General features: G+C 44.1%; 1 protein-coding gene across 1 annotated transcript in view; it reads right to left on the bottom strand.

The window, feature by feature from the left end:
* The window catches only part of COL17A1 (collagen type XVII alpha 1 chain), a 60,581-nt gene that overhangs the window by 5,191 nt on the left and 28,668 nt on the right, over nt 1–26,722 (bottom strand). The window contains exons 5-46 of the mRNA XM_027692129.1: nt 25,135–25,272; nt 24,730–24,777; nt 23,759–23,794; nt 22,109–22,156; nt 21,547–21,690; nt 20,583–20,726; nt 19,782–19,853; nt 18,654–18,815; nt 18,257–18,346; nt 18,073–18,117; nt 17,334–17,483; nt 16,684–16,896; nt 16,055–16,093; nt 15,057–15,083; nt 14,535–14,561; nt 13,989–14,051; nt 13,713–13,817; nt 13,159–13,221; nt 12,471–12,506; nt 12,276–12,329; nt 11,865–11,900; nt 11,630–11,665; nt 11,150–11,212; nt 10,778–10,813; nt 10,328–10,399; nt 9,947–9,973; nt 9,241–9,276; nt 8,674–8,709; nt 8,363–8,443; nt 7,369–7,404; nt 6,595–6,675; nt 5,338–5,391; nt 5,174–5,216; nt 4,342–4,397; nt 4,110–4,169; nt 3,561–3,587; nt 3,432–3,473; nt 3,219–3,275; nt 2,804–2,851; nt 2,035–2,148; nt 1,636–1,773; nt 985–1,068 (exon numbers count right to left, since the gene is read on the bottom strand). Of these exons, the coding sequence (XP_027547930.1) occupies nt 985–1,068; nt 1,636–1,773; nt 2,035–2,148; nt 2,804–2,851; nt 3,219–3,275; nt 3,432–3,473; nt 3,561–3,587; nt 4,110–4,169; nt 4,342–4,397; nt 5,174–5,216; nt 5,338–5,391; nt 6,595–6,675; nt 7,369–7,404; nt 8,363–8,443; nt 8,674–8,709; nt 9,241–9,276; nt 9,947–9,973; nt 10,328–10,399; nt 10,778–10,813; nt 11,150–11,212; nt 11,630–11,665; nt 11,865–11,900; nt 12,276–12,329; nt 12,471–12,506; nt 13,159–13,221; nt 13,713–13,817; nt 13,989–14,051; nt 14,535–14,561; nt 15,057–15,083; nt 16,055–16,093; nt 16,684–16,896; nt 17,334–17,483; nt 18,073–18,117; nt 18,257–18,346; nt 18,654–18,815; nt 19,782–19,853; nt 20,583–20,726; nt 21,547–21,690; nt 22,109–22,156; nt 23,759–23,794; nt 24,730–24,777; nt 25,135–25,272 (2,967 nt within the window). The remainder of the gene's footprint in view (nt 1–984; nt 1,069–1,635; nt 1,774–2,034; nt 2,149–2,803; nt 2,852–3,218; nt 3,276–3,431; nt 3,474–3,560; nt 3,588–4,109; nt 4,170–4,341; nt 4,398–5,173; nt 5,217–5,337; nt 5,392–6,594; nt 6,676–7,368; nt 7,405–8,362; nt 8,444–8,673; nt 8,710–9,240; nt 9,277–9,946; nt 9,974–10,327; nt 10,400–10,777; nt 10,814–11,149; nt 11,213–11,629; nt 11,666–11,864; nt 11,901–12,275; nt 12,330–12,470; nt 12,507–13,158; nt 13,222–13,712; nt 13,818–13,988; nt 14,052–14,534; nt 14,562–15,056; nt 15,084–16,054; nt 16,094–16,683; nt 16,897–17,333; nt 17,484–18,072; nt 18,118–18,256; nt 18,347–18,653; nt 18,816–19,781; nt 19,854–20,582; nt 20,727–21,546; nt 21,691–22,108; nt 22,157–23,758; nt 23,795–24,729; nt 24,778–25,134; nt 25,273–26,722) is intronic.

Here is a 26,722-nt window from a genome sequence, read left to right as displayed (position 1 = left end):
AAAAAATGCACCTTTTAAGGCCATCCAGCTGCTGCACAGACACCAGGTGTGAAGAGTTCCCAGCCTGTGAGCTGAGCCCCCACCACTGGGGAGAGCACCAAACCTGTGGATGCAAAGCCCTTTTCCCCAGTCTTTTCTGAGTGTGAACTGTCCTGTGCGTGGTGCCAGAAACATTTGTGGCAGAGCTGGGAATCTCCTACAACAAGGGTTTGAGGCAGATGAGAATTTGGATTGCTAAAGGGACTGTTTTGTGCTCTATTTCTTTGGGACACCCTGGACAACATCTTGGGTAAAGGGAATAAAAAGCAGCTCAGTTGGGAAAAGACCATGCTGAGGTGTGTGGCATTTCAGTAGCCATTTGGAGCTCAGGGCTGGCCAGCATCATCAATACCCTCAGGCACAGCAAAATGACATCCTGGAGGATTATCTATCAGTCCACAGTAACAGTGTGTAGAGAAAAGAATAGAGAGCTGGGGATCTTCCTCACCTTAAGGACGATAACATAGCAAGACTTTGGGGTGGGCAAAAGGAATGAGGGGAACCCTAAGAGAGTGGGGGAGCTGGAAATGTTCAGTGGGTGACCAAGGTTTAGTGGGAGGGAGCCTGGGGAAAATTGTGGGAATTCCTGAAAAGGAAGGACATAGGCAGATACCACTTAGACAAGGAGGGGAAGGGAGGGGAGAGAGTAAGAGAGTAAGAAATTGCAGAGTTCCAACTGTGGGTATGAAAAGCAAAAGTGTAACAAAGGTGAGGAAGCTTCTGGAAAGCAGGTGAACTCTCCAATACAAGACACACAAATCTGTCTCAAAAGAACATGGAAGGAGACTTCACAGGTCACTCAGCAGCACCTATGGCAGCCCATTGCCCTCTGAAGCAGCTGCAGGTAACTCCAGCTGGAGGCAGGAGACTGGAAGGGAAAGACAGATCTCCAGGATGATGGGATGCTTTACCCCCAGTCTCACATTTCCCTTGAGTGTCACTTACGCTGCAGCAGGTCCAGAAGTTCTTGGTACAAAATGGATGTAGTTGATGCTGAGCTGGCAAATGACTCATAGCGACCTGAAGAGCCTGTCGGAATGAAAAGGTTTTACATCAGGATGAGACAGAAGTTGAAGAGGGGTCAGGAGGGGACAAAGGAAAGCTGAATTAATCCAGTTTAACTGGTAGAATGGGCTTCTCATGCCCTTAACTATGAATCAGTTGCTATCTCATACATCCTGGTTGTCTCCACAGCTGTGTGGTCTGTGGTCCTCTGACTACTTCCAAAAGCTCTGGGAATTTCATTTACTTTAGCAGAGCCCCAAGTCTACAAGACAACCCCAGAATACTTGGGACCGCATATACAAAATAAAGGCACCTCTGGGTCTTGGGGTGTTAAAGGGTCTAACAGCAAATGTTTAAGGTGAGACAATTTAAACAGCAGCAACTGCTAGTTAATCTAACCATTAAAATGGGACCAGGCTCAGAGGACACCTCAGGTCTGTGGAATCCTGGGCCAAGACTGCTGAAGATGAGTATGGTTGAGGTGCTGCTATTTAAAGACTGTTGCTTCTCCTCTGGTTCTCACCTCCCAGGTGCTGTACAAACTTAGCTGAGAGTATGGCTCAGTATAGAGCTTACCAACACGGTGCTTACTTGTCATATAGCTCATAACACGGGTAGCCAGCTCTGCATAATCCAGGGTCATCCCATCTGCAGTGGTGATAACTCCAGGTGGGCCTGGAGGGCCTGGTGGGCCCTGGGCACCAGTCAAATAATGTCTTACACTGTCACCTAGGTAGGAAGCCCAAGATATGCCCACATCAGTAAGAGGGAAGACTGACCATATGCACAATTACTGGACCTGGCAAAGAACAGGAAAACAGAAGGACAGTTCTGCAGAGGCCACAGTGGGCAACAGCATTTCACAGTATTCAACAGAATTACGTCCAGAGTAATAGGGCTGCTGTTTCCAAAGGGGAGACAAGAGCTCAGGGAGCAAAAGAGTGATAGGCATGCATTGCTGACCCACAGCAAAAATCTTGTTATACTCACTCTTCAGGTAGTCAGTGACATACTGCTGAATCTCTTGAGATGAACTTCCACCTGGGCCAGGAGGACCGGGTGGCCCAGGAGGTCCTGGGGGCCCCTGAATTTGCCTGGATCCTCCTACAGAAAGCATTGTAAGGAAAAGGAATGGTTTTGGCATGGTTGCATTAGACCAAGTGATGCTAAAGTGTATTTGCATCAAGCCCTTCCAACATGTCTGGAAAGACCTTTGGAAATGGACTAGGGAGGGGCTCTCCCTCCATCTCTAAACAGTCTGTGCATGGGCTATTTGGAAGTATAATGTCTTCAATTATTCCAGCATCTTGTAACTCAGCCCATGCAGCTCTGTAGGGCTGAGTTCAGAGACCTTTGAATGGGCAGAACTGGTCAGTTTGTGCACCACAGTGCAATGCTGTGCAGAATACAGATGGAGATTATAAAGCAGTCAAGCTCATTAGTCTAACCTCACTGCCCCGCTGCTCCCAATCCCAGTCAGCCTGGGCAGCACCAGTTCAAAAACCTACTCACACAGAGGAAAAACTCTGGCTCAAAGGATTCCCAGTAAGCTGGAAAAAAGAAAACTAACAATTCTTAAATTTTATGATTAAAGGAAAGCTGTGCAAAAAAGAGGTTTTGGACACAAATCCCATCAGCATTATATTGGCAACCTCACTGGTAAAAGTCAAAGGAGCTTTTTCAAAGTCTCCACCGGGATGTCAGCATTCCCTGTTAATATCAGAGCCTTGTTAATACTAACGATCATCTGGCCTCTTACCTCGAGATGCTCCTGGGATGCCGGGAGCGCCTGGGACACCTGCATCACCTGGAAAACAGTGAGGGAAGGGAGACAGACAGTTGTAATGGGGGTCACTGCATGTTACATAGCTTGGTCATGTAAAACAGTTGAGCTAAATGTTGTCAGAGAAGCAACTACCCAGCCCTTGTAATGACTTGAATTAACAGCTTGTTGGGAATAAGAAAGAGGCTACAGCAGCTTTCCTGCGCCTTCTGTGATCTGCTCAAGTGCCTTGTGCTCAGAGCAATTCTATTGCCATAATCCTGCTCTGCCTGAAAAGGCAGGGTGAGCACAGCTGTAGTTACCAAAGGACTAGGTTCTGGTAAGATCTCAACCTTGCTTGCTGTGTGAGGCCATCAGCAAAGAAAGAAAGAAAGAAGATTTTAAACATCACCTTTTGGTCCAGGTGGGCCTGGTGGGCCTGGGGGTCCCTGTATGGTGACTCTTTCACCTGGAAATTGCAGAAGGAGAGTCAGAGATTCACGGGAATAAAGTGGACAAAATCCTGGCTCCACTAAAACCAAGCTAGAACCAATAGAGCAGAATCTTGCCCCTGGTTTCAGCCTAGGGACAATGAATTCAAAAGGGGATAGGGGCACAGACTAACCATGGGAGGAGAATGCTGAAAGGCCAGGTTCACCTGGTTCTCCTGTGTGGGACACAGAAATGAAGGAGCAGTTATATACACAGGCAACCTACCCTGAACCCCACTGACACCTCCTGGAAACCTCCTTACCCGTGAGTCCTCGTGGACCTCGTTCGCCTGTAAACAGGGGAGCAGAGGAACAGTGTTATTAGTTGCTTTACTCTCATCTGCAACATCCCAGCCCACACTGCAGCTTATTATCTTGGCCTTCAATTTGCAGGAAAGAAATGGGTAAAGGTAGTGGGTGCCACGATTTCTTGCCAGCTGAGATCTGAGCTACAATTCACAGGGACCCCTCCTTCCACTGACTTAGTTCACAGCACATTTTGCAAAAAGACTGTTTCCCTTCAACGGCAAATTTGAAGCTCTGAATGCTCTTGAATCTAACGGGCTTGAAAAGTTGGGATGGGAATACAGTGATTGCCTTGCCACTAGTACTGGAGGCCAACAAATTTCTCTGAAAAAGACTGACTTGTTTTATGGCAGACAGGAGTCCCTACTTAGTGACAACTGTGCTAAGCTTTGTTACAGCCACAGAAAGGCAGGATGCTTCCTGCGCTCAAGCCCGTCCTTCCTTCTTTTCAGTCTAAGGTGGTGAGATCCATCTAGCACTTTGGTGAGGCAGCAGGATACACCCACCTTGGTCTCCCTTCGGGCCTGGTGGTCCTGGTGGACCTGGCGGGCCCGTGAAGAATCCTTCTGTAATTAAAACAAAAAGATTTCTTCATGATATCCAACAGAACATGACACCCAACAGAACATGACACAAGGTTTCTCTGGCTCCACCTGGTCCCAGCCAAGTATGTGCTCTCTGGAAACCCAACAGGACATTCCCAGGGCACAGGTGAGGGAATGAGTGATAAGAACCTACCTGAAGTGGACATGGAAGATCCTGGTCTCCCTGGTGGGCCTGGAGGTCCTGGCAAAAGGGACACAAAAAGGCTTCAGGAAAGATGATCGTCAGCAATGTATGTAAATGTATGTCAGAGCTGCTACATCTCCAGCCACGGCCTTAGCTCAAGTATTTCCCAGTGGATGCTCATATCATCATTTTCTCCACACACATCTATCCCTGTTAGTTAATTGTCATTATAATTTGCCACTGTAGCAGACAAAAGACAGAGAGACTCTTTTCTTTGTGGTACAGGGTGCCTATTGCAGCTGGCCTTCACTACAGTGAAAGGAAATGTCCATACACCTGACCTGCCCCTTTTTCCTACTGAGCAGAGAGCAAAGAATGGGGTTGTGCTCCTGTCTCATGTCCTCCTGCACCTCCCCTGTTCTGGTTGTTGAAGGGAACTCTATGCAGGAGGGGGAGTGGGGATATGTTCCTCATGATAAGAACCTCCCCATCTGTCCACAGCTGGAAGTTAAGGCTGGACAAGTAAGAAATAAATATGGAATTGATTGCAGTTACTTCCTTTGGGAACTTGAAAACTTTGGGTGTCTTTCCAAAAAGTATGGCTTTTATGAATTACTACTCTGGCTGGAAACCTCTGCCAAAGCAAATGTCCTCTGTTGGGTGGCATCTTGCTGCAGTGAAACTGTGTTAGTAGGAACCCCCTATGGGACATATTGCTTCTAGTAAAGTCAGGCCTACTAAATTCCACCAGGCACAAGATCTGGGATACTGAAAGGCACAGAATAGAGGCACTGGAAAAACCTCCCACTTTCCTGTTCCGTTTCAGAGGAACAAGCTCTTACCTGGTGGACCACGAGGTCCAGGGAGTCCCTGCACAGATTCACCTGATGACAAAAGAAACAGGGATATTATAGAATATTTACTCAGCAAACTGCATGGCCCAGAAATGTGCCACATGTGTGAGTATCCCCCTGCTTAAGTACTGAGCTCTGCTGTATTACCTACCTGGTGGTCCAGGGGGACCTGGTGGTCCTGCTCGCCCTTGTAAATCTCCCAGCACTGTGCAAAAGAAACACACACAAACAAGGGAAAATTGTTGCTATGGAGCTACTGCTGCTGTGGAAACTCTATTGATAGATTGCTGTTAGAAGTTCTTACAATCAAAGGTGGACTAAGGCAGGACCTGGGTGACCTAAGCAAAAGCTGAGGAAGAGAAGACAGAGAATATATGTGTTTGGTTGCCAGCCTGCAGGTTAGGATATGAAGCAAAAGAGAGTGCTGAGCAGGTTGGCAGCATATTGGACACAGGGAGGAAAGTAATGGTTGCTGAGGGAAATAGCAAAGGACTCAAAGGACAGAGAAGGAGGGAAAGAACTTTCAAGGAGAAGAAAGACTATTCAAAAGAGAGGCAAGTTTTGGGAGGAGAACATAATGCAGACATCATTTAACAAATAGTGGCACTGTGTTATGTTGATTGTACTGTGAGATGTACCCTCACCTCCCAGTTGAGGCACAGACTCAAAGTTTAGTGATGCTGAGATCCAAGACTCCTGAATGGGGAACGGGACAGTATTGCAGCATGGTCTGAATCTATATGGCCCCGTTCAGATGGTGATCAGGCAAGGATCACTTATAATTGTATGCCCTCTTTTACCTTGCCTCTGCTGCACATTTGCAGAGGTCCCAGACCCTAAGAACACTGACTGAAAGTGCATCACACGTCTAGTATTCCACAGAACAAGCAATCTTCTTGGGATGTTGCTAAATCATTCTGTTCTGCTCCACTTATTTTCATCTTAAAATAGCATTTGCTCCCCTGTGAATTCATCCTGTAATTTGCAGAAAGATTATTTCTGTTGCTCAGATTAACGTGCCTTTTCAAACTGGTTCTCCTCTTGCAGATGGTTCCACATTCATCTTGCACAGGGAACTGCCCTGTGTGAACACAGTGGCTGAAAGGCCAGGCTGAAACCTCTCAGATCTGTGACCATCTCTGCTGTTAGCAGCTGTCCACCAGCCACCATTCCTCAGCTTTCCTCTCTGTGACATGGGCCTGGTGCTACCTACCTCCTTCTGAAATGACTTTGAGATGCACAGATGAGAAGGAGGGCAGAAGAGCAGTCCCACCACCAAGCATAGACACACACTTGCCCTGTGTCATGTTGAGGGGAAAGAGGTAGGGGCATCTCCTGGTAGCTGAGAGCAGGCCTTCAGGCTCTGACATGTCTCCAAGGAAAGGATTGGAAAGGCAGAGCCACTTACTTTGAGATGCTAATGACGAGACTTCTGTTCTGATAGTTTCTACCACAGCTTCACCTGGGGATCCCTTCTCACCCCGTGGACCTTTTTCAGGAAAAAAAAAGAAAATGAGAAAGTGAACTATGTAACTGAGAGAGGGTGATATTTTGTACCCACTCCTCACCTCCCTGACAATGGGTTCAGACTTATATGAAGTGGGAGCAGTCCGCAGCTCTGAGGGATATTGCATTCCAGTGTGGAAATTACTGCAGAATTTGCTCTAACAGAATCATAGAAAACCAGCCAAGAGAGGTTCTAAGGGGTCAGCTCTGTTCAGGCCCTTCCAAACAGATGTCTGTCCAATTGGCAGTGGTTTCACAGTGACATTATTCCCAATTGGGCTCTAGTTTGTTCTCCTCTCTTTCAAAATGGCAGGAGGTATCCAGCTGGGCTATATCCCCTATCACAGAGAGGCAACTGCACTTGAGAAGTGCCTTAGAAATACCAGTCCTCGGAAAAAATAACATAAGGAAAAACAGACATTTGCAGCACCCACAAGTACTCTGGCTCTTACCACCCTCTTACCCCCCTCCTTCTTCCCCTGGGAAAACAAAAAACAATAGAAATTCTTTACAAGATTAATTAAGCCAAATAATGCAGCAAAATGAACTGAAAGGAAGAAATCTGCAAACAAAAGGGAGAAGGAATGTGCCAATGGCTGAGAGAACTAGAAACAAAGGAAAACTAATGAATCACGTTCTCTTAAGAAGCATAATCAAAGCTAATGGAGAATGATACCTTGCTGTCCAGGGAGACCAGCTGGGCCAACAGGACCTGGTTTCAAAGGAAAAAAACAACAGGTTTCGTTAGGTTTTCCTGGTTGTATTTTACAGTAGCAGGAAAGAATCAATACCCTTTTATAAGAAGTAAGACTATCAAATAATGTACTTTCCTATACAACTAAATGAAATTGCTATGGGGTATGAATGAATCAATGTTCCATGTATTACTTGAAGGTCTGGAGAAGACAGTTAAAGTGCTTGGTGCCTCTCAGACTGGCGAAATAAGCAGAATGCCACTGACCACAATAGAAATACAACAGGTGTCCTCTTGTTGCAAACTGAGACTGGCTCTACCAAACCAGGATTAGCTCCAGCTATAGAGCTGAAGAGGCACAGAAGTGCCTTGAGAACCAGGGCTAAGAAACTCTGCTTCCTGACACCAGCATGTGGAGGGCAGTGTCTGACCAGGGACAGAGGAATCTGAGGACTGAGCTCATGCATGGCCAGAATATGTCTGTGTCTGTGTCTGTGTATGAAAGATTTCCAGATGCGCATGAGGGAATTCTGCTGTCTTGAGTTGAAAGCTGGAAAACAAGCACTTCCTGATTTCAGTAACAGTGCCAGGAAAGGGATCAGACACAAACCTGCTTTCCTGAGCAGCAAAAGAGCTGGATTCTACTCACTGGATTTGACATATCACTACTTTGTACTCATCAGATCAAAGGATAAAAACGGTGTGCCCAGTTTTTTCATCTTCTTGTCCCTCCCTGCTGTCCTTCTTCCCTGTGATCTTATTCCATTTTTCCCTTGAGGCTGCTGCCTTCCTAACTCAGCCTGACCCTGGTCTTTCTGCAGGGAAGGGTGAGGACCATGAGCCTTGCATGAGCCATCTTGCCTCCCAGACAGGGCAGTCTGGCAGAGACTATGAACGTTATACATTAAAATAAGAACTGGATGCACAGCAATGTAAGCTGCCTGCAAAAACCACAGCAGGGGAGCAGCTTCCTCACCTGGAACACCTGGAGGTCCAGTGGGGCCGGGTGGGCCTGGGGGACCTGGTGGGCCTGGCAGGGTAATAGTTGATGAGCCCTCTGAAAAACAAACACATACATTTGCACACATACAGTTATAGGCACACATCCCGTGAATGTGTAACAAATCTACGCTTAAGGAATCCCACATCTATCACAGATGTATTCTCCCAACTCAGGGAGCCTCAGTACAAGTCTGACACATGGTTGAGAGGAACTGAGGATGCATAACAAAAACCAGAGAAAATCTCCAAAAACAGAAGTGTTTGAACTCACACAGCACTACATACCAGCATTTACGACTTTTCCTGGAGCTCCAGGTTCTCCTAGGAAAACAAAGAGACAAAAGATGAGTTTCTTTTTTGGGGAAGATCTATAACTAGCTCAATGAAATTATGTTATTAAGCATGTAATTTCTGTTCTCTTTGCCTCTGATCTCTTGCCTGAGAAATCACAGCACTAGGAGGTCATGGGGGAAGCAAGAGAGCTCAGCTAATCCAGAGATATCCTCTGATCAGCTTTGCAAGCATGATATCTGCCAGCATAGGCAATAGGCCTTGATTTATCTGAGGCAGGCACACAGCTTCCCTTGCAGCCACCAGGCATCACACTCACAGGCTCAGGGCAGAACCAGGCGTGCTAAGGTTTTCTCATTGAAGAGCTGTCATGACTCAGCCCTCAGCAGATGCCCTCCCTGCCTTTCCTGTATGCTCAAGGAAGCTATGGCTACAGTGTTTCTCAAACCTCCCCTTCCCAAAGCCACTAGATGCCACTGTTGATCCAGGCACTGGTCAGCAGAGCAGCTAATCATCGCTAAAATAAATGAAAAGGAGCATTAGGGAAGAAACAAAACTCACCTTTAGCCCCTGGTCGGCCTGGGTTGCCTGGAAGTCCTGATATGAGGTAGACAAACAATTTAAAACAGTTAGTGTAAATATTGTTTGCTGTACTTCTTCCAGGTGGCCTAGTTGAGTTTCACCTGTGGGTTTATAAGAGCTCCCTATTCCACACTTTGGCTTTCAACATTATGAGCAGGTCCCTGACAGCATGTGGAGGAACAGATTGAGGTGGTAGTGTCTCTGGGCTTCCCTGCTCTCACTGCTCCCTAGATGATGACATTGCTCCCTAGATTTACCTGTAGCTTCTTTCAGGTACTGCTACCTGTTCTGAGGCTCCTGGATAAATTCCCTGGTGAACTGCCCCCCAGAGCACCACTGCTTACAGATGTCACATCCTCTGTTTTCACCTCTCTTGCTACATACTCTCCCTTCTGTTTCTGCAGCTAATTAGAAGGATCTTTCAGTGATGCACAGGGAACATGTTATTCATTGAAAATTATGTTTTGAGAGAGGCAAATTTTCAACACTCCAAGGCCCTACATTGCTCAAAATCTATACACCAACCACAAAACCCCTCTCAAAAGCCAAAGGAGATACAGAAACCTTGAGATATCACTTTGGAAGCCCTGAGCAGTCCAGAGGGAAAACTACAAGAGTTTTTTGAGCCCATATCAAAATGATATGGATAAATATTGATAAATTGGAATACAGTGGAAAAGCCTACCTGGTGGTCCTTGGGGTCCTGTGAGACCTGTCAGAAAAAGGCAAAAATTCTAAGGCGTCTAAACGAATTTCAGGTGTGAAAAAGATAGACAGGGACAAAAAAAATACATTTACATGAAATTATAGCACACAATTCACAAGTGCTGCAAACTGAGCAACTGGTATGTAAATTGAAGGTTGGCTCTTAGCAGTTGATGTTTGCAGTGTGTACAATCCTGGGATCATGAAGGGTTTAGATTCCCATGTATTTTCCTTTCATCACCATCTTACAGTACAGAGATTCTCTGCCAGTCTTAAATTCAAATTAAGACTGGAAATTGTTGACAAAGACATCTGTGGTCCTGACTGAGCTAAAAGCATTTTTGTTCTCTGTATGTTTTACCTGGCTCTCCTGCATCTCCAGAGGGTCCTGGAGGGCCTCGGACACCTGGCATTCCCATAAGACCTGGTTCACCTACAGATATAATAATCATTAACAAGACAGAAGTCACTGACTTACAATCTACCAATCCATTCAAGCTTGGCCACCAGCTGTACTGCAGCACTTTCCACCTATTGCATCCTCACAGCCACCTGGCCATTTCCAGCAGCAGTGTCTGGGAGGGGAACATCAATGACAGAAGAGTTCTGTAGTGAGAAGAACTCTCTCACAAGTTCACAGTCTGCTCCATTATATGTCTCAGTTCCATGTTTACATGGTTGACTCTACAGTTCTGAGACAGCAAGATCCCAGAAGGTGAATCTGCTGTCATCCTTCTCCCACCCGTTTTATAAATCCACCTCCTACCAAGTCAGAAAGTACCTGCACTTCTACCTCCAAGGAATCCCTTACCTTTTTCACCTGGCTGTCCATCACGGCCAGCTTGTCCTGTCCAAAGGAAAGAGATTGTCAGAGACTACTGAAAAAGTACCACAGTTGTCCTGTGCTCCTCCTAAGTGGAGCACAGCCCTAAACACAAAAGTGGCTTCTCATCATGTGGCATCTGAAAGAAACCTTGGCTGCAGTTACTGAAGATCCAGGAAACATTCATGCAAAACTTAACCGTAGGACACCTTTTCTGAGCGCACAGACTACTGGGAGCTGTCTAGAGAAACCAGTATGGTTCCACACCCGTGTTGTTTCCTCGTCTGTGCTCACAGAAACACACTCTGGGTGGCAATGACATTGCCTCACATATAAATATAACTGCTTTCTGTTACCCACCTGCAGGTCCTTTAGCCCCTGGCTCTCCTGGAGGTCCAGGCATTCCTCTTGAGCCTTGTTCACCTGTAGCAAAATAGTATGAAAATGATTCAAACAAAACTTGGTGAAGATACAATTTATGACTGTCAGATATATTTGCTGCTTTGCAACTGAAAACCAGTATTGACAGGATGTTCAGAACTCATGATTCATGACTGTCTCTGGGCATTAGAAAAGCTCAAGAGATGTGTGAATACAGGGCATGCGAGGGAGGATTTCCCTAAAGCTAAATACAAAGATTGCTACCAAGATTACTGGAATCAAGAATGGGATCTATTTGTTTATAACTTGGGCGTAAAAATAAAACTCCTACAACCAGTAACATCATTATACTTTTTCAGAAAGCTAACTGGGATTGGCTGGACTATACTTTTTTTGAAAATTCAAATAATGCACATGTATATTAGATAGGCTGTTACTCCAGTGTTCCAATCTACTGACCTGTCATTCCACGAGAACCCTTCTCTCCCTGATCACCTGTGATATGAAAAAGGGAAGGATTATGTGATATTGTTTCATTGTAAAATGTTTCCATCAGAGAAAATAAAGTCTGCTTTCTGACAAGAGCACAGAAGAAAAGGCCAAAGAAGGACAAGGTTAGTACCCATGGACAGTACCCATATCTAAAGGGATCTAAAGAAAATAACCACAAAAGATAACAAATTGATCAGCATACCTTTGGGTCCAGGAGGTCCACTGGCTCCTTTCTCACCTGAAAGATACATTGAGGATTGAAGAATAGTAATTATAAGTCATAAGGGAAAGAAATTTCATGCATTAAGAAAAATCACAGGGGGAATACAGATTCTCTGATAGCAGACAAACTCAAACTGAAATTCCTTTCCTTCAATACAGCTCCATCCATCAAATGTGTTTCCTCACCTAGACTACTCTATTACTTCTGTGTCTCCTGTATTTCTCAATATTTGCTTGCAATCACTAAGTTTGGTTTCTCCTCCCTTTTCCTCAGTCATATGCTTTTCTTTGCCCATAGCATCAAAATCAGACCAAGCCTGCTACTCAGAGCAGAGCCAGAAAAGCACATCAGCCAGTGCTGCTGTAAGTGGCAGGGGGAAGAGAAACTTACCTTTAGCACCTGGGAGACCTGCTTCTCCTCTAAATCCTTGTAGGCCAGGAGGACCTGCACAAAAATGACACAGGGGTTTTAATTCATCCCACTCACCACAATTCATCACTGAAGCAGAAAAACTGTGAGAAGCTGTCACTCTGTTTTTGTTTTCCCTAGTCTCTAGATGCCATAGCAAAGGAATGCAGCACTCACCTGGAGGACCTTGTGGGCCTGGAGAACCCATCAGACCTGTGAACAAGGAACACGGATTTTCTTTCAGTAACACCACAATTAGAAAATGAACAAATCTATTTTGGTTTGCCCAAGAACATCCATAACCCAGTAGGTGTTTAGCAGATTGGAATTTCCCCAGCCAGTGGAAGAATTTGCATCACTGGCATCCTCAAAACCAGGACGAATTTACAGAACTTAGTTCTTTGTGACATTGAAGAAGTGTTTTTCCCTAAAGTAAAGAGACACAATCCTTCCATCTTGACTGAGATGCTGGGATCTGTGCTTCACGTGGGACCCATTTTTTATAGTACAATTTTTATCTCAGTTACATGGAATGTAGAGCTGTAACTCTTTTAGAAGCTCGTTAGGGAAATGGAGTTTACATTATTATTTCTGAAAGCAAAGAAAAAACAGCTGGAAATATCACACACCTTAAAGACTGGTGTTTTGAGAAACCTCCCTGCCACTCCCTATTCTCATAAAAAATCTCCAAGAATTTATTACTCTAAAGGTTATGTGTAACTACTAAGGTAAATTTTATCTAAACTGAGACCATTAGTTCACTTTTCTGGTTACTGCAGAGCAACACAAGTGAAACAGGAAAGTTGGGGTGCCTGTTTACTCCTAACCACTCTGCTAGGTCCTCTCTCTCCATCTTCTTATTTACCTTTTAGGCCAGCAGAACCTGGGGGTCCAGGAGGCCCAGGAGGACCTGGTTCACCAATAGCACCTGCAAAATAAGAGCATGAACAGTCACAGTAGAATATAATTGTACTCCCATTTTTTCCTTATCCCATCTCCTGTTATTCTTTCTCTGGTAAGTGTCCAGAATAATCTGCTGGTCGGTTCAAAACACCCAAACAGGTACGCATTGTTCAAGAAAAAGATACGAGCTCCCTGGGCTTCAGCAAGACAAGTCCCCCAACTTTGGTGACTGGGATAACAGGGAAGAAGACAATCTTGATAGTAAAGAGTTTTTGGTTCTGTCAAACTCAAACTTGACTGTCAGACCTGGCAAACCAAAACAACCCTCGTTTACCCATTAAAAGTTTGGCAAAAAGAATTCTTTAGGCCATATTCATCTATGCTGGGAAATGTCTGACATGAAATCTGGATTGGAATAATGAAATCAAATTCTGCCACTGAGGTGTTTTATAAATTGGGAGCAAACTCTAGCTTTTGTCCATCCCTGCTTTATGCAATGAGACGCCTGGTTCCTACCTCTGTCTCCTTTTTCTCCCAGTCCAGGTGGTCCTGGCTCCCCTCGAGGCCCTGGTAGACCCTCTCGACCTCTTTGTCCCATGGGACCTTCCATTCCAGGCTCACCTACAGGAAACAAATGTCATGTAAAATAAGGTGTCTACAGGAGGCCTTGGGCAAAAGGATCCATGGCCACCTCCATTGGGGAAGGCAATTGTCACACCAGTCTGGTGCCTGTATTCCCATGCCACTGTCAATCAGTTGTGAAAGACTCACAGCATTGATAGAGAGTCTTACCCATGCTGCCTTTCTGTCCTTTTGGTCCTTCTGGTCCTTGGTGCCCAATTGGACCAGGAATGCCTGGAAAGAAAAACACAACAAATGTTCAGAGTTCTTGACTCTGCACCATGAAAGAATAACATGCAAATTAGGAGAACCTGAAGCCTGGAGGGTTTAATCAGCTGAGGTAAAGAATACATTACTCAGAAGATGGGCACTTGAACAGGGATGTCTTTAGAAGAACACAATACATACAAGCACAAGGAAATTGGGCTAAGCACTTATGCAGTTGTAGGACTCTTTCAGTGGAAGACGGGGATCTTCACAACCCCTAATTCAGCATGTTCAACTAAGTGGAAGTCTGGCCAAGGCCTTGCTTGTAACCAAGTCTCTAAGCTGCGTCTGTAGCTCAGCACCAAGATATCAATCAAGTGATACAGTCTATGCTAAATATTGACTCTTTAGAGAACCACCCTGAGCTAGATCTGCAGTGCAAAACTTGTTCCTGCCTACAGTAATGTCACTAAATGTCCTCCCTCAAAGGGGAATTGTACTATAGCTCACCTGGAACACCAGGAAGTCCTCGGTCTCCTGTAGAGACAAAGAAATAAACAGTCAGTGGGAAATATTGTCTTCCCTGTTTGTCACTTTGGCTGACCCTCACCTCCATAAAAGAAGTTTACGTCCCTGGGATGTTTACAAGTTTTACTGTCGCCAGCAATGCCAATTTGTCTCCCTTATATTTATGTAAAGAACTGAATCATTCACACCATGCAAAATCCTCTGAAGCACTCTGTGCTTCACGCTGTGATTAAACCACCTAGAGCCTGGCTTCAGGAATGACTTTCATCCAGGTGAAAGAAGTTCTAAATTCAAAGTGAGATCTGTTCTCTCTTCTACTATTAACTCTAAAATTTTCTTTTCCCAGAAGAAGAGAAAAAAACCCCAACCATCACAACAATATCTGAACTAACAGATAACTAATATCAGCTTCTCCAACTTCTGGAGTAATAAAAATCCATTTGCTACCCAGACCTTATGGCAGGCTGCCAATCTACCTGAGAAAGCATTGAACTCCAGACTCACCTTTGGGACCTTGCACTCCCATGTCACCTGAGAAAAGTGCAAAAAAAGTTGAATCAGGAGACATCCTGGAGATATCTCCTATGACTACTCATTCATTTTGGTTTTCTAGTTGCTTTCCCACCTTCAATGAAACATGAAGGAGTTAAGGGTGAACAGGGACACTTCATAATTGAATAGTGCAGGATCAAACCCATCCCACTAGTGGCAACCATAACCTGGCCTTTCACATTGGCACGATGCAAGATTTGGCCTCCTATATTGCTTTGCATGGGATCAGAGACTCTACAGTTTACATGGAAAACGAACTTTAGTTCAGCAGGACCAGGGAAGTGATCGTCTCCCTGTACTTGGCACTGGTGAGGCACCTCGAGTGCTGTCTCCAGTTCTGGGCCCCTCACTACAAGAAGGACATTGAGGTGCTGGGGTGAGTCCAGACAAGGGTAACAGAGCTGGTGAAGGGGTTGGAGCACACATCCTGTGAGGAGCAGTTAAGGGAGCTCGGGGTGTTAGTCTGGAGAAAATGAGTCTCCGTGGAGACCTTATCACTCTCTACAACTCCCTGAAGAGATGTTGTAGTGAAGTGGGGGTCGGTCTCTTCTCCCAAGTAACAAGCAATAGGACAAGAGGAAATGGCCTCAAGCCACACCAGGGGAGGTTTAGATTGGATATTACAAAAAAGTTCTTCACCAAAAGGCTTATGGAGCATTGGAACAGGCTGCCCAGGGAAGTGGTTGAGTCACTGTCCCTGGAGACATGTAGATGTGGCAGTTAGGGAGATGATCTACTGGTGGACTTGGCAGTGTTAGGTTTACAGTTGGACTCCATGATCTTAGAGGTCTTTTCCAACCTAAACAATTCTGTGATTCCTTTTATTTAAGTATAAACCATCTTCATCTTCCTCACTGCCACTTGCCCCTTGTGGCAACATCCCCCCCAAACTTGTGCATTGCCAGAGCCAAGGAATTGGACGGGGGAAGAGAAGGACTATATGGCTGTACCTTTCTCACCACGTTCTCCTTTCTCCCCTCGGAAGTAGCCTGTAACAGGAAGTGAAGGGGCTATTAGAGTGCATTACACAACACAGTAGCTACTCATTTCATGTACAAGGATCCATCTATTTGGATTTTGAGGCTACAGGCAGCACAGTATGGCTTTTTGAGTTTCCTCAGTAAATTTGTTTTTATGAATTCATGAAATTCATGAAAGATGGGAGAATGTAGGCTTGTCTTTTGTTAACCTCTTTCCATCCTCTGCTAAATGGAAGCAAATCATCTTTCCCTTGCTAACAGAAGTAGCATGAGAAAAAAGGTGTGCATTCATTTTTCTCTATAGGTCTTCCAAAATGGAAAACACTTGCTATAGCAAACATCCTGGCCCAGGATGGCATGTCTACAACTTTCTTTCTTCTCTCTTTTCTCCTGGATTTAAGGGATGCACCACCAATGTTAGAGGCAGCACCCTGAGATCCAGCACAGTCTGTCTCTGAGGGTAGGTAAGGGGACTACTTTTGACAGACTTCATTGAACTCAAAAAGTTCTAATCTTCAGGCCCGTGGGCAAGCAAATGCTCCCTTTCCCCTTGAAATCATTTGGTCCCATGCAGCATCACAGGTATTGACTTTGCTCACCTCGTTCCATTTCCTTGTTCAGTCTGCTCTTCACCATCAACCAGACTGACTCTTCATTTTCATAAGGGAAGGTCGAGGAGGGTGAGATACCATGAAGAAAGTCTATTCTAGCATCCTTTTCTAATTTTGAATTCCCTTGGTTAATTGCCAGGAGGCCACCATTGATTTTTTCCAGGTCTTCCACACGAGATTTCAGCTTTCTCACTTCTTCCGCTGGAAGGTCAAAGGAAAATGCTATGGAATATTCTGCCACATATGCAGGCCTGAAATACCTTCTGCTATCAGCAGGGACATGGCAACACTGTGTCAGATTGCTATGGCCAACCAGTTCTGCAGAGTTCTTCGTAGCCTTTTTTTCCCTAGAAGGGATATCTGAAGTTTAAACGCCAATTTAGTCCCAGAGCTGTAAGACCTCAGATCTCAGGACCTTTCCTATCCTGCTCACCCCAAGACTAGATAACCCTCATCAAAGGTTTATATTCCTCATCCATTCTTTCTGTCCATTTGTAATATCTTAGTGGCAGTCACCATCAAGCTGAATGTGCTCCTCAGTTCTCTGCCTCGGTATCTCTGGTGCTTGGCCTCTTTGCCAGCTTACACCCTCTGTCCTTCTATCCCATTCAACATTTTGTTCCTCAGTTATTTCTTACCCAGAGCAATGAGTCCAAAGAGCAATCCAAGGAGAAACAACCAGGCTAGAAGCAAACCCAGGAGCCATTTCCACCAGGTACAGCAGGAACCACAGGGACACCAGGATGGTGCTGATCCAATTGCACCCCCAACGTCACCACTTCGTATTTCTGGAAGAGAGAAGGAGCAGTCTCCTGGTTAATGAAGAGTTCCTTGACTTCAGAGTTAAGAATCTCTTACAATAAGGATACCAAGTTCTAATCCATTATACAAAAGGCTAGGGAGAAAAATCTTTACACCACATTCCACACATGGTGAGTGTAATTCTAATCCCTGTGGAAGCCAGGAACAGTATTTCCAAAGGGAATTCCAACAGGAGACAACACTCAGTGCATTTTAAAATAACAGCTGAAAAAAATTATCTGCTTGGGGGTCAATCTTTTGGACAGATTTGAGGCAAAAATTACAACAATAGCCAACATGGTCTGTTTGAGCCCTCTTTTCCCCAGAAATCTGTCCTGGTACCAGGATGCAGCTGGACTGTCTGCTATCTGATTTTCTCTAGCAATAAAAAAAATACCCCAACTGCCCACTCATCTAGAATCAAATCACTGGTACCAATTTCTCTGGTAGCCTCCTGAATATTTCCTCCCTCTGATGTCATTGCACAGAGATCACCCATGTCCCTCAGGAACAGTTGCTTTTTGTATATTGTGTTTTGGTGCTTCTTTCAGTGAAAGTCTGAGTTGTGTCACTTACCTGCATAAGTTTCTTTGTCCCTTTTTGGCATGGATTTCAGTCCTCCTGTTTTAACAACAGTAAAAGAGATTTTACTACTCTTTCTTTACATGGCAAAACTTAGAATAGGGGCTTGAAAGGGAATGGTAGTAATGGAGACAAAAGGAAAAAATTATATTGCATTTCCACAGAGACAAACTCTTACCATTTACATCTGATTTTAGGCCAGTATCTGTAGCGTAAGAGGAGGAAAATCCCTGCTTCTCCTTCTTCAAGGTATCATCTGCAAAGGATCCTGAATAGGAATCAAATATAATTAAAAACATTACATCAGAAGTTGAACCAGGCCTATCTTCTTTCATTGGTAAAATGCATATTTTTATTGGGAAGACACAATAGCTCTGCCTGATAAAACCAGATCTAGTTTTTTTGCTCTCAAAGCTCCTGAGCTTTGTGAAATATCCACAGCATGCTCTGGTGCTTCAAATGCAAAAGCTAGACCCAGATTGCAGCTGACATGGTTAAAGGTGAACTGCTTGCCAGAACTTCCCTCTACTTCTCTGCCCTCAGAATATACACATGTCCCAAAAGAAGGAAGTTACCTCCATTAAGCCCAGTGGCAGAGGCATTGAAGACTTTGCCACTGTCCTTTGTCATGACCAAGAGCTCCATCTCCTTTGCTGGGGCATTCTCCTTCTCCAGCAGCAGGAACTTGCAGTCTTTGCGTAAAATGTCATCTCCCTGGGAGCTCAAGACAGTTCCTCCTGGAATATTGATAAAAGGTGATAAAGAAGAGGAGATGAGTGTGAGTTCAAAACCACTTTGGTTCATTAAAATAGGTAGTCACATTGTGATTGGGGTTGCCACTACTATGAGCACCCTGTGAGAGACACAGTGGTCACTGAAGCTGAGAGCTGTGCACATCACTAGGTTTCTTTAGAGATGTGTATTTTACTAGCAGGGAAGCAACTGCTACCAGAAATGGAGAACATCTGGAATTCAATCACATATGGGAGTGATTTGTTGAATGACCTCTCCACTTCTCAAACACACTTACTATGGAATCATAGAAACCCAGCCTGAGAGAGACATTCAGGGATCAGCAGAGCCAGCACGGCCCACTGTATATTTCAAACTACTGCCCAGAGAGAAGCAAACAGCTTGGAAGGTAGCCCCTCTGGTGTCAGAATCACTGTATAGACTGCTCTTGTACACCCTGCTCATCATGCAGTCAGAGACCCTGCATGATGGCACTGTGCAGTGCAGACATAGCGTGTGTGACTGTGAAAGGCAGAAAAGTGGTTTAGTGACATTGACAAGAGTCTGCCAGAAGCCATGAGCCAGGTGAAGCAAAGGGAAATTACAGGGAAAACTGACAGAAAAGCAGTGGGCCTTTATGGACTAGGACATAGGAGTTTGTTTTTTAAAGCATTGCTCTGAGTTGTTCTAGGGAAGAAACAGGCTGCCCTAACAGGTGTCTTTCAAAAGACAAATGATTCTCCTTGGAAAATCTCTACTTTTCCCTGCCTCCCAGACAAAAATAGACAGGAGCTAGACTGAGCGAACTCAGAATAAACCCACTGTAACTGAATAACTGGGTGTGCAGACAAGCTGCTGACACTGAGATGAGGAACAGGAGAGAAACTGGGATATAGGCATTATTTCACTGTACATGTCTGCCAGAAATGTGTTGCTGTCAAAGTTTGAAGAGAAGAAAAGAAAAATCTGACCTGTAGAGGAAGAGCTCAGGCCTGCATTCAGAGTATGATTGCTGGGAGCCAGGTTATTTGGAACACCAAAAACTGCAAAAAGAGGAAGTGAAATGTTATTACTTCTCTGAAATAAGAAATCCAGTACCCAAAGCTCAGTGGCACAGTCACAGAAATTAGGATTCAACTTGGAAATGCAATAACTGAAAACGCATAATAATTACAAAGAGGAAAAATCTTGAAAACTATGACAACAAACCACTATTTTATTGAACTGACAAACGGGAAAAACTCTTACCTCAAACAAGTTGCAATCATGTGACAGTGAGAGAAAGCAAAACTTTTAACAATATGTCATGACAAAGGTTTGTGTGGTTTTTCTCCGGAGATGGGAAATGCAGCATTTAGAAGTGGGCCTTACCAGGTATAAGCACACTCAACTCTTACTTATAACATTTTCAGTGTATGAGTCATTCTTACAATGGGCCAGGTAATCCAATTTAATTAGAGTCTGAAACTAATTTTTAAGGGGAATGTGAGCTTGACCTCATTGATAAAACTATCATCAAATTTAGCAACAGTCAGACAGTCAGGACAATAGATCTTCACAAAGAAGGATTTTCAGATACAGTCAGTGTAAAAGAAGAGAGCATCAAATTACAAAAAAAATCAGGAAAAATTCAAGCATATCCCTTGCCATCTCAATTCTTCCATCATTTTAGTTCTTGCAGGGAAAAAAAAAACAACCACTGCTTTTGACCCAGTTTCAGGGTAGAGTTATATCCTTCAAACCTAGGCAGTCCAGGTTGGGATTGTCCATACCTGATCCTGTGGAGTGAGACATGGCGTTGATCAAGGAGGAGCTGTTATGGTATCCACCAAGGGAAGACCCAGCAGGCAGAGTGGAGGACCACATGTATGAAGGGAGGGCAGTATTCAGTATGGTTGTATCATATGTCCCTGACACTGTAAACAAACAAACAGAAGTATTTTCAATGAGACCAGGCTTGTGGCTTAGCATGCATTGCAGATTTATATGGCAAACAATTTCATCTGCCTTAAATTTGAATCACCCTCATGGAATCAACACAATGACTCCAGGTTAATGTGGTGTAACTGATGTCAAATGTCAGCTGATTACAGCCCACCCAAATTTTAACCAATGGAATAAAGACTGACCTGGTAGCATGATCATTCACCTTCCACTAGACCAGGTTGCTCAAAGCTTCATCCAACCTGGCCTTGAACACTGGGGCATCCACAATTTCTCTAGGCAACCTGTGCTACTGCCTCACCAATCTCACAGTAAAGAATTTCCTCCTAACATCTAAGCTGAACCTACTCCCTTTCAGTTTGAAGCCATTCCCCCTTGTTCCGACAGTACAGTTCCTAATGAGTTATTATCAAGTGGTGTTGCCAATAAATCCAACACTCACTGAAATTTTGTCTTCGTTGCTATCTCCATCTTGCTTGGAGATAAGAGATCAAATCACTCTCAGATATATTCACTTAGAGCTCTTATCTCTGTCAGAAATACCTCTGAATTAAACCTGGTAGCAGTAGGAATGGGCTTATATTCATGGAACTTAGACTAGTCACTAGAAAGCTACCCTATCTTGTTATGGCAACATCTGGACAGTCTTTCAGCATTCTGACCCTTTTCCTGTATTGTTGCCTCTGTCTGGAACAGAGATCATGTATTCTTACCTGAATGTTCTTAGCAACTGAGTATTTTTTAGGGCAAATACTTTTTGGAATTACTGCAACATTGGTAACAGCCAAGTACCTGACTGAGAGCTCTCAGTGACCATCTTTGTTTCCACCACAGCCTTTTTTGGGATCGGGAGTGTACTTGATGGTGATCGTGTGGGGCTGCAGCTGGCTGATCGACTTCCTTTCAGCAAACGCTTCACATCATCCAACTCTGTCCCTGGCAGGAAAAGCAAGGGTCCAGAGTCACCCAAAAGCCATTGTTTCACTGATCTGTAATCTTGCTCTGGATAAATCATTCAGTGGAATTTACCTGAGTATCTATGAAGTTGTTACTTTCTGGGGGTGCCACTTAATAACAAAGCTTCAGAGGCTTGTTTCTGGGACTAAGTACTTTTACAGCCTTGCTTCTGGGACTAAGTAAAATTACATCTTTGCAAGACCACCACCTAACCCACAGCATGCTTCCTTGTTCAGAGAGGGGAGAAAAATTAATGTTCTTGACAGGAAAAAGAGAATGACATGCTGCTATCTGTCATCATGAAGATTGGGTTCCAGAGACACTGCAGACATATCCCTAGCAGCAACATCCTCTATCTTATCCCTGATACCCCTGGAATAAAAGCCATGGCACTTACATCTGCCAGAGGGAGATGCGCTCTGCAGCCGGACTCGTATTTCACTCTCTGGGAAGATAAAGAGCAGATCATGAATATGGAGTGAGATACATTTGTGCCCTGGGCTGGGAATGAATCTTCAGGCTGAAATGAATGCCTTCCTTCTTGCTGTTTATGATCCATCTTGCTGTCTTGCTGCTTGATCTGAGCACTGCTCATGGCCCATGTGAATTGGTTGTAAATTGGTTTGGGTTACTTTTTGTTTTGGGGTCACAGTTTGTTACTTAAAATTCCAGGCAGCTATATTTTACTCATTGATGGCCTCTGTTGAAGTCAATACTGCTGTTACCGCCAGATATATTGAAGGTCTAATTATGCAGTCCTCAATCACATTGATATCCCCACTCAACATAAATACTATTTTTGTTGTCCTTGTTTTGAAGAAAAAACTATAGAGCCAAAAGAAGCTTATTAAATACACAAATTTCCTATTACTTCTTGGGTAAAATTCACACTGCCATCTCTGCAATGGGCTGTATGGTTTAGTCTCTTATCATGTGCTGATTTCTCTTTTGGCCCACTGAATGTAATCAGACCAGTTTTAAGCCAACATTATCACCAGGCACTCAACACCATTACTGACCTTTTCTGTCCAGCACAAAAGACTACAAAGTTAATGTGATTTGGTTGGGGCAACCCCTTAAGCTTGCTTCCCACAAGCAAAGTAGCCAGGACATGTGATACATGCTCCTCAAGATGAAATCTGACAGTGCATGCACTATAAAAGAAACACTATCTTGGCATTCATGTGGAGAAGCTGATGGATTAGAATTATTTCCTGAAGTAATATGAGAAGCTGGACCTGATTCTCTGGTGTCTGCTCTATTATGTATGGCCTAGTTCTGATGGGAGCTCAGGTATGTAGTGTGCTAGAGGAGACTGTGACAATCTAAGGCAGAATAATTGGGAAATGTGACACTCTGCAGGAGCAGTGTGCAAGAGTATGCTTTGATTTATATCCACTGCTAAAATTAAGTTGGATAAAGTAACATTATAATTTCCTCTTCAACCAACTGGGAACAGATATTACACTCTTACAAACTAATATAATCCTTCTTTCCCCAACACTGTTAATAAATTATTAGAAGAACTGAATGATTTAAACAATGCAGAGCTTTACAGTGAGCTGCCTACACAGACCACAGCAACTCCACAGTTTCCTCCCCATCTCCTTACCAGCAGCACGATATCATTTCAGGGTATGGCTTATGGTTTGCAAGACAGATCACAGTGGGAGAAACATGAATGCAATTACTGTAAATATGTCAGAGGCAGGTCCCAGAGCATGGATGGACTAAGTTTATTGTAGTGAACAGACAAGACGGAAGACTATGTCCTATGCCCTCAGATGTCCAGGTTCCCAAGTAGATCCTCCTTTCTGACACACTCCAAACCACCACGACCTTCAATAGGGTCAATTTTCACACCAGGTTCATTTAAACAACTGCTTACAGATAAATGGCTCACATCTGCAGTGGTGTAAATCCACGTACCTCATCTGACTGCTCTACATGGACCGATAGATTCCAGCTAAAGAATGGGTCCATTTAACACACCTGAATTACACTGAAGAAAAAAAAAGAAGCTTTCTCAAAGAACAGTGTCACTCACCTCGACTTTGGCTTCTCCCTCTTGTGGAGGTAGATGCTGTGAACAGCAATGAGAAAAAAGCAGTGTTAGTCTTTACTGCTTGTGACATCTCTGGAAGGCAACACACCAATCTTGCTCTGAGTGCTCAGATTCAGACAGTAACTTCTCTTGGGGCACAGCTGGGGCAATTGAACTCTTAGAGTTTTTACCAGGTCCCCTTTAGACCATAAGATACCTTGAAGAATCAGTAGCATATTTAGCATTTTTGGACTATCTGCTGTTTCTTTTTCTACACAGAAATGTTGTTCATAGATGGTGATCTCTCATTTCAAATAGAAAAAAGGAATCTAATAGGCCTGTTTACCCCACTGACCAACACTGCGTGCTGTGAAACCCTGCTTCCTCTCTGAGTCAAAAAAATAGCCTGATCATAATGTTTCACTGTCTTCACTGAGTAAAATCAGCAGCTCAGAGTTTGGACAGGGCAAGCTCACACCTGCTGCCAATGTTCAGTGTAACTGTATGACTTGATAGCCCGTTCATATTTCCATATATTATACTCACTGAACTCTGGAAAAGAGCAACTGGAAGAGCATATCCAGCAATGGCTCAAAATCCTAAGAGTCTGTTCTTGCTTGCAGTTATTCTCCCAGTTTGGTAGGGGGTGGGGATGGAGGGAATGCTATGAAGTATCCCATGACTATGTTCTCCTGTCCATGTCCTATGTCATATGGGGAGCATGACAAAGGCAGTTGAGAGTAGCAGATACACAGTATGCACCCTCCGTTTGAATATGTGTCAGCTACAGACCTGGCTGTCAGTTGTTAATAAGTCCCAAATAACTCCTCTGAAGTCATGGAGCTGTGCTGACTGCCCAGTACAGAGACAGCACAGGTACAGCAAGTCATAGCAATGTGCAAAAAGCCTTGGTAGTCACCAACTCACATGACCTTGCCACAACATTCAGAGGAACAGCTCTAAAAAGAACATACCAAAATCTTTCCTGGGAAACTCAGGAGAAGAGTTGGCACTGGAGCTCCCTGCAAAGAACAGAAATGTGTTCATTAATACTTTGCACAAGATCATTAAAAGCTTTCAAAACATGTCTTCCTGCCAACTGTCTAACCCCAGCAGGCAACAAACATTTCCATTTTAAAAAAAGAGCTATTCAGGATCACATGAAAGAGCTGCTAATGTCTTTCAACAATATATACCACAACTCCTTTTAGGAATGAGCATTACTATAAACAGGACTTAATAATTACAATGTGTCCCTGCTGGCTTATTTCCCAGCAAAACCACAATGGGATTCTTGTGCTATTGGGGACAATTCTGCATTAATGTGCCCTTGGAGTGCAGCACACATGGACAACTTTCTGCAGCGTGTTCTGTGGTACCTTCATAAGTTGCATGGCGGTTGATATAGGTTTTCCTTTCAAATGTCGAGCCAGGTGATTTGGTGAGAGTAGAGCTGGGAGACTGGGCTTGTCTGTAGCCAGAGGATGATGATGTTGAATTCAATCTACCACTTCCACCTACAGTTAAAACAACATGCCCTCAGCAAGATAAGTCACAGCTGTGACTGTGACTGATAAGCCCTTGGCTCTACACACTGGATGCCCTGAGTCTCTGAGCTGGACAGATTTGCATTGGGACCTCACAACTAGAGATGGACAAGAACAACATTTGGGTCTAACTGTGGCTGTCTCCAGCATTCAGTGCAGAGAGGAGTGTTGGTTATCTTTGTGGTTTCAAAACAAATCTTGTCAATGATATATACAACAGCAGGTTTTGGCCTAGGGGGATGAGTGAGCCATCTCCCTTAAGCATGAACAAATCTAGCTCTGAATGGTGCTGGGTTTTGGTTTGGATGTAGATCCATCTGTAAACTCAAGTGGTACATGACACAGGCTACAAAACCTGGAGACTGTTAAGCCAAACTCAAAGTGCTGAAGGATGCAGTTCACGAGATAAGGGAAAGTAGAGATGAGTCCACTTCCCTTCCAAAACAACTATCCACACTCACATTTAGACATGCCTTAGTCATCCCATTTTCTAGAAAAGTGATTGAGGTGTGCATCAGGGCCAAGGCAGCCTGGAGGTGATTAGTAGCTGTTACGTTTAGACAGAGGAAAGAGTTTCCCTCCTAATTCACATCAGTGCTATGGAGAAAGAACTGAGCAGCCATAACTGTGTTCATGCTCTTGTATGAAATCTAATGCTGGAGTATGATCAGAGTGCAGCAAAAAGGGAGCCCTGTAATAAGGGGCAACCTATCCACGCTGATCAGCGGGATCAGACTGGATATTGTTTACCCATCCCTACAATAAGAGTGTATCCAACAGTGTTTTCTTGCCAACTTTCCCCTCTACAAGGACTTGCTTTGTTCTGTAACAGGGGACAGAGAGGTGAGTCAGATACCTAGCTGGGAACCTTGTTATTTAGAAACTTTTGCTATGACAATCTAACAGCTGGGCAAAGAATGCTGTCAGAGAAGAACCCTGTTTTCATGGAGTAGGCAGCACATAATGATTTAGCATGTCTAGAAAATCTGGCAGACTGTACAAAGTGCTAAAGCCATGGACACACAAACACAAGAAAACCTTTTCTAGGAAATTCTTTAATAACATTCTACCCTCAGCAAGACCAATAAAAAGATTAATCAAAACTGTCTTTAGAACAGAAATGGTCAGAAAGATTGTGATTTGCAAAAAAATGTAAGAAGGAAAATTCAGTTTCTGAATGACTTCTTAGAAACAGTGGGAATGGCATTTTTTGTTGTTATTCTCCTGAAATTAGGTTTTTCTCTGTGGAAAATGGGAATTTTGTCCTTTACTCACCCATCCTCAAACACAACTTTAGGGAAGGAATACCTCTGCTTTGAGTATGTGTTTGGCACTTCTACTTTCACAAATCTTGTTTTCCTTACCTCTGGCTCATCCCACTTCCCTGCTCTGCATCTCTCCTCAGCCCATTTATGCTGCC

Source organism: Neopelma chrysocephalum, unplaced genomic scaffold (genome assembly GCF_003984885.1).
Source record: "Neopelma chrysocephalum unplaced genomic scaffold, ASM398488v2 Primary Assembly neopelma1_85, whole genome shotgun sequence".
NCBI lineage: Eukaryota > Metazoa > Chordata > Aves > Passeriformes > Pipridae > Neopelma > Neopelma chrysocephalum.
Note: the sequence above shows the minus strand (reverse complement) of the source record. Positions and strands in the feature narration are given on the sequence as shown.